At 33.0% G+C, this 8,139-nt stretch overlaps 1 protein-coding gene across 1 annotated transcript in view; it reads right to left on the bottom strand.

Moving 5' to 3' along the window:
• LOC106465576 (homeobox protein Meis1-like) overlaps positions 1 to 8,139 on the bottom strand; it is a 203,639-nt gene that overhangs the window by 183,293 nt on the left and 12,207 nt on the right. The window contains exons 3-4 of the mRNA XM_013925803.2: positions 7,267 to 7,317; positions 3,528 to 3,578 (exon numbers count right to left, since the gene is read on the bottom strand). Coding sequence (XP_013781257.2) covers positions 3,528 to 3,578; positions 7,267 to 7,317 — 102 coding nt within the window. The remainder of the gene's footprint in view (positions 1 to 3,527; positions 3,579 to 7,266; positions 7,318 to 8,139) is intronic.

The following is an 8,139-nucleotide window of genomic DNA, read 5'->3' as shown; positions in this document are numbered from 1 at the left end:
TAATATTGTTGGATTACATACCCCACAGCAGCTGCTTAATATTGTTGGATTACATACACCACAGCAGCTGCTTAATATTGTTGGATTACATACACCACAGCAGCTGCTTAATATTGTTGGATTACATACACCAAAGCAGCTACTTAATATTGTTGGGTTACATACACCACAGCAGCTGCTTAATATTGTTGGATTACATACACCACAGCAGCTATTTAATATTGTTGGATTACATACACCAAAGCAGCTACTTAATATTGTTGGATTACATACACCAAAGCAGCTACTTAATATTGTTGGATTACATACACCAAAGCAGCTACTTAATATTGTTGGATTACATACACCACAGCAGCTATTTAATATTGTTGGGTTACATACACCACAGCAGCTGCTTAATATTGTTGGGTTACATATACCACAGCAGCTGCTTAATATTGTTGGGTTACATATACCACAGCAGCTGCTTAATATTGTTGGGTTACATATACCAGATATAACACAGATCAACAAGTTAAAAAAAATGTGTTATACACACAACAATAAGGTATACATAAACAAAGTTAACAACAATACAATCTGGATAATAAATACGACATGGTATAAATTAACATATTTAAAAGCAGTTAATAACAGATTATCGTGGATAAAAAAAAAAGGAAGTGTAGAGCTCATTCTTTATATTTATGTAAATTGTTAAAATAAAAAGTAGTATTAAAACATAAAATCCCCAGCAGTGCTCGAATTGAGAGGGAAACGAGAGGAGCGCTGTTCCCATTCCTAATACAAATATGAATTCTGTCCCCTATGTTAACAAAATCACGAGTATGGAAGGGGGGGGGGACGTTTCGAGAGTGAAATTGTCCCGACTGAGGCACGCGTGTATACAGCTAAAACTGTATCGATTCATTTTGTTCTATATGTCCCCCGGTGGGACAGCGGTAGTTTTCCGGACTTACAACACTAAAATCTGGGGTTCGATTCCTCGCGGTGAACACAGCAGAAAACATAATATGGCTTTGCTCTAAAACAAACGAACTGTTCCATATATTATCTCCATCAACCGTTGGATAAAATTGGCTTTTAGTTTGATCGTAATGTTTGTTTATGTAAGGTTACTGTGAAATCTTAATTTTGATCTAATTAGTGGCTGACCAACAAGGTAATAATTTTGTGGTTACTCAATCCATAGCGTTTTATTATAGTTATCAAACGGTTTAGTTACTCAATCCATAGCGTTTTATTATAGTTATCAAACGGTTTAGTTACTCAATCCATAGCGTTTTATTATAGTTATCAAACGGTTTAGTTACTCAATCCATAGCGGATAACTATAATAAAACGCTATGGATTGAGTAACTAAACCGTTTGATAACTATAATAAAAAAACGGTTTAGTTACTCAATCCATAGTTTTATTATAGTTATCAAACGGTTTAGTTACTCAATCCATAGTTTTATTATAGTTATCAAACGGTTTAGTTACTCAATCCATAGTTTTATTATAGTTAGTTGACACCTAATTAAAGAATAGTTTCTGAACATCCACTTTAATAAACTATAACACAAACAGAGAATGAATGTTCCACGTTTCTAGCACACAAAACTAAAATCATTCTAATGTGATATCCGCCACCTGGTAAGCTTGAGGGCTTATAAAATTAACGTTTGAGGCTCGATCCCCGCGATTTACACAACACACATAGCCCATTGCGCAACCTTGCGCTTAACAACAAACAAAATAGTTATATCGACGTTACATAAAGATATAAATAAAGAAATATACCAGCCAAATTCAAGAAAACACAATAGAGTTATCAGGCACATTTGCTGTTCATCGTAAAAACCCAAAACTACTTTCGAAGAATGCGAGTAATATTCTAGTTTTTAAACTTATATAGCAAGAAAACAAACCACGTGTTCCGCTCGTTATTAATATAAAAAAATATTTGGTAAGGCTAAAATTAACGAGGGAGGGCTGTTGAATATTTCGTTTTCGTGAATTGTCTGCTTTGTTTCACAGTCATCAATATGAGTTAGGCCTTGTCAAAACTATGAATAAAGGTTATCAGGATAACTTAGGCCTTGTCAAAATTATGAATAAAGCTTATTAGTATGAGTTAGGCCTTGTAAAACTATCAATAAAGGTTATCAGGGTAACTTAGGCCTTGCCAAAACTATGAATAAAGCTTACTTGTATGAGCTAGGCCTTGTCAAAACTATCAATAAACGTTATCGGCCTCGTCTAAACTATGAATAAAGGATATCAGTATGAATTAGGCCGTATCAAAACTATGAATATTTTCACGAATGTGTCTTCTGAGACGCAAGGTACCTTATTCTTGTAAACATTCTTTAAATATAATATGTTTTCTTGTATTGCAAGTTTTTAATAGCAAAGACACCCGGCAAGTGCGGCTTAAGCGATGACATTATCTAGGCCGCTCCCTTCCACTGTTTTGAGCCGTAGCACAAGAACCGTTCGTCCCATGCAAAGGTAATTGTGTTACGTGCGGTTTAAATGTAGCTTTCATTTGACGTAGGTTCCATGTATTTTGTTACCGATCTCCTCACTTAATTAAGCACTTATCCGTAGAATTAAGGCGGTAAAGTTCGAACCACTCATCCAATTGCTTATGTATTTAAACTTCATCTTTGGAGGGTCTACCCGAGTTTTAAAACCAAGTATCATTGAAATTGATTCATCCAATACTTCAAAACAACTTGTAACAACAGATAGACGAACTTTACTTTACTTCAAAACAACTTGTAACAACAGATAGACGAACAACTTTACTTCAAAACAACTTGTAACAACAGATAGACGAACAACTTTACTTCAAAACAACTTGTAATAACAGAACAACTTTACTTTAGACAGATGGATTTTCAATCCTTGGCAAACCTTAAAACATTTAGTTCCCCAACTTAAAATGATAATTCAAAGTCTTCCATGCCATGCCCCCTGGTGATTCGTTCATATACGTGTCTATAGCGAACCAAGTGAAAAGTGTACACAAGGACTTCAAAGCTCATGCAAAGTTAATCCAACATTAGCCACTCTGCCTATAAAGTGAAGTAAAGATATGACTAATGTAACTCTAAATATTCAGGTGCATGTGCTGTTACTTGCCATAGAAATAACGAGTATTATCTTAAGCAAACACACCAATTCTGACATTTGTAATGTAACTCTAAATATTCAGGTGCATGTGCTGTTACTTGCCATAGAAATAACGAGTATTATCTTAAGCAAACACACCACTTCTGACATTTGTATATAAAACATAAAAATTTAACAAAATTGAGCGAATTAAATATTTACGGCAACTGGAAATAATGATATGACTTCTACCATGTCAAGAAGAAGTAATTAAAACTGACTTTAAATAATATAAGATCATAACTTCAAACCTAGGCCATATTTTAAAATATATCATTGAATACAATCGATTATTGTATAACTGTAAAACTATCTTATATATATATTGTAAATGATATCTCAGAACTTTATATATATAAAATTACCTTTTCTAGTTCTAAAAGATGAAACCGCAACACTTGTATTGCTTGAACCATCTGAAATAAACATGAAGAATTAACTTAACACATGTAAACAGAAATCCTGATTCATTTTATTTCATTTTACAGTATGGCAAGTAAACATTCACATAAACAAAACGAAATGCCAAATCATTAGAATACTTGATAGATAAATATAAAAAACTCGAAATCTTTCGACATCGTATCGTTTAAGTTAAGCCTAACACAGCTACCAGTACTGGAAGTTAAGCCTAACGCACAAAGTTTACGTAGCTACCAGTACTGTCAACATTTCAGTAAATAGAAGTCACACATTGACATGAATAATTGTTGAGTGTCGAAATAAACAGGCCTCAGGTCATGCACATGAAAAGTGCAATAAAAACACACATTAAACTAGTAAGTTTATCGGATAACGGGAATAAATGGATTTCAAAAGATAATATTTATAACAGACTGTTTGTTTTTCTTCTCTTTTTAAACTTCAATATGCTGAAATACAAATGCTCTATGAAAAGCAAAACCCGCGCGCGTCACGTAAATTAGAAAGGAACGCAATTTCAAATGGTCAAGACAACCAATAAATATTATCGTTGGCAACCGTTGCTCAAGCAGTGACGTAAGTATGCCCCACAGCCCCCGTAATTGCAGGGGGGAGCCAAGCCAAAAGGGGGCCCGAAGGGCTTCACAAACTTAAGAATTGCTGACAAGGGGAGAGGCATAAAATTTAATTTGTTTGAACTAAAGAGCGGTTGTTCTATTCTGTTACGTCAATGATGTCAATCAGCCAGAATCGTAACTAGAATTTTAGGGAAGTATATGTAACGGGCCTAATTACTTAACTGGAAAATATATACAAGCTTTATTCTTAGACGGTTTTCTTAAAATAAACAACATGATGCAGAAATGAAAATAATTGTCTACGAATCACAATTATTCAGCGAAAATTAAAGAAATAACATCCACACCGTCACCGAACGACAATCCTGTCAGCTCTAAATTGAAAGAAAATATTTTCATTTCAGTCATTAATTTTGTTTTAATTAATAGATAATTTAAATATGAATATGCGAAGTAATTAAGTGACCTAATTATGCTGATGCAGAACGTAAAGTGTATTAAAATTAGATATTTTAAGTACCCCGGTGGGTCAGTGGGAAGTTTAGGAACTTACAAAGCTAAAATCCGTGGTCAAATTCTCGGCGATGGACACAGTGCAAATAGTCAATTGTGTAGCTTTGCTCTAAGAACGCAATAAATATTTTCAATTTTAAACATAAACTGGTTTATTTAATATTTTAAAAACTATGTTGTTTTTTTTTTTATCATGTCTTAGTATTTAAGTAAGATATTTTAATAAACTCAGATTTCAATATATTTTTTTTTTTACACTAGTCACTGAAGGTTTCATTATGCATGCCGCCACCCAACCTAATATTTGGGTATAACTACCACGCGCGGTAGTAGTGGGCTATTGACCTCTCTATATCCGGTAAGAGCGATACAGCTTGCTTTTATAGAAACAGCTGTACAATGGGGTTATATGCTATGTAAAAAGAGGGGGGGGGGTATCATTACAGTTTTAGTATGCCAATGAGTGATGCTTGCGATAAAATTGATATGATCTGTGTCATTTTGTACTAATATGCTGTTTAACTTGTTTCTTGTAAATACTTGACAAAACTCACTCCTTTGTACGTGTTTCGCTTAAAGGTTTCAACCGCTTTACACAATACTATTCAATTGTCCTGTCCTAAGTGTAATAGTGGGTGTTATTATTACCCCAATCACATGATTAGCGAAAGCCAATAGGATTCCTTCATAATTGTGATTTTCATTCACAGCGGTGACTGGAATAATTCTCTATAAACATGTAAAATAAAGCAGACACGTTTTGCATGGAGAAAGACTTTGTTTTAAGATAGCTTTTTTTTTAGATTTGTCGATAAATGGCTAATCAAACAAGAACGTGGCGTGAACACATAAGTGATCCATTTATAACTTTAATATTGACCTACCTAAAGTATTGACTGAATTCAAAGGGGCAGCGTTATGAGTATATATATATATATGTATTTAAACGATTCTAACTCTGATGATTTCATAACCTTGTCATAAAATTCGGAGACAACTAATTACATAGAGTGGAGGAGGAGTCAGAAAAAAAAAATGTGGTCATTATTTCTCTAGTAAAGGAATTACTCTCGTTGAAGCAGACCAAATAACTAGCCTAATCATCCGAATATTATGCCTTACGACTTTCCTCGGGTAACCGATCGCTCATGATCGATTCCGATCAGCCACAATCGATTCCAAAGCTATTTAATAAATGGCCCGAATGAGCTGCAGTTTAAGTTGGTTAGTTATTGTCGTTTCTGGAATGATAAGTTGATTATTTAATACACGTCATTGGTCTCACTCACTATAGCACAATAGAAATGCAACACTAAGTAGTAGTTAAAAAAAAACAAAGAGAAAATAACCTTAAAGCGTAACCTATAATGTTAGAAAATAATATATATTAATCTTAGTTCCGTGCATATGAACATACATACATACATACACACATACATACACACATACATACATATATATATATACACACACACACACACACACACACACATACATACATATATATATATACGAAACAGAAACGGATAAATTCATATCTCACTCCCTAAACACAGCTCGACGAGAAAACTTAACATATGTCTACCACGTAAACTAACCTTTTAGTATATTTATCGCAGAATTACCAACCTCCTATAGTACACTGTTCACACATCAAAATCAATTAACTTTCAAAAACCGAAACTTCATCCTATTATCATAAAATGATCAGTTGGAATTGTTCACACATCGAAATCAGTTAACTTTCAAAAAACGAAACTTCAACTTATTATCATAAAATGATCAGTTGGAACTGTTCACACATCAAAATCAGTTAACTTTCAAAAACCGAAACTTCAACCTATTATCATACAACAATCAGTTGGAACTGTACACACATCGAAATCAGTTAACTTTCAAAAACCGAAACTTCAACCTGTTATCATACAACAATCAGTTGGAATTGTTCACACATCGAAATCAGTTAACTTTCAAAAACCGAAACTTCAACCTGTTATCATACAACAATCAGTTGGAATTGTTCACACATCGAAATCAGTTAACTTTCAAAAATTGAAACTTCAACCTATTATCATACAATAATCAGTTGGAATTGTTCACACATCGAAATAAGTTACCTTTTAAAAACCGAAACTTCAACCTGTTATCATAAAATGATCAGTTGGAACTACTTCTTTTACCGACTTCTGCTTCTTGTCTTTCTACACACATAAAAATTCATTAAAACTAATATTGTAAACCTTAGCGATTAGCGAGAGGTTTATTCATTTTTTCCCCTATTAGCCTACATGAGATCAAAACTGAAGAGCTGGTTAAAGTACAGGTAAATAATGCCATGAAATCCTCATACAACTTTTAACAAATTACATGTTTGGTCTTCGGTATGTTTGAACATATTTGATCTTCACACATGAAGTTCGAAATGATTTTTTTTTTTTACTCATGTCATTAATTATGTTTTCGTTTCAGCAATTCGTTCTAAACCTCACAAAACAACAACTTAACTTGTACTATAAGATTAAAACACATAATACATTTACAAAGGTACATAATACGTAAAGTACATACACACAGATAGAAGTACACTTACCAAACTGTCTAATTCTGGATTAGGAACATAATATGGTTTTTCTTGTCTGATCTGCAAACAAATAAATAAATATCAAACAATAAGTCGCCAACAAATGTGATAACTTTGAAGATAGAATATATAATTATTTCTATACCAAAGAACAAATACATTTTTCGCGCGCTAACACAGCACAGAAGAACCGAACAGGACACGAGCTTTGTATGGCAAATAAGTGGATAAAACAGGAACACAGTTTGGACCTAAAAAACAATTAAATAGTTAAAATACAGTTGTTTAGGATTTTTAAAAAAATAATAACTTGTGTACCGTGGCATTCACTTCTTTGTGCGCGCGTGTGTGTAAATGATAAAGCCACTAGAAAAAAAAATAGTTTGATTGATCTAAGTTATAGCAGTTTTGTAACTATGTATATATATAGAATGAAACGTTAGTGATCTGAAAATGATATAAGTTAACATAGACACATCGACAGCAACATAATTTTATCGTCAACCTTATTCTCATTTGGTTGCAGACGTACTTCTATCAGAAGTGTAAAATAATACATTATTGTGTAAGATATCAACATTGTCTACATTATTGTGCAAGATATCAACATTGTCTACATTATTGTGCAAGATATCAACATTGTCTACATTATTGTGCAAGATATCAACATTGTCTACATTACTGTGCAAGATATCAACATTGTCTACATTATTGTGTAAGATATCAACATTGTCTACATTATTGTGTAAGATATCAACATTGTCTACATTATTATGCAAGATATCAACATTGTCTACATTATTGTGCAAGATATCAACATTGTCTACATTATTGTGCAAGATATCAACATTGTCTACATTATTGTGCAAGATATCAACATTG

Source organism: Limulus polyphemus, unplaced genomic scaffold, assembly GCF_000517525.1.
Source record: "Limulus polyphemus unplaced genomic scaffold, Limulus_polyphemus-2.1.2 Scaffold1988, whole genome shotgun sequence".
Taxonomy (NCBI): Eukaryota; Metazoa; Arthropoda; class Merostomata; order Xiphosura; family Limulidae; genus Limulus; species Limulus polyphemus.
The sequence above is the reverse complement of the archived record's forward strand: the minus strand, read 5'-3'. Positions and strand labels throughout refer to the sequence as shown.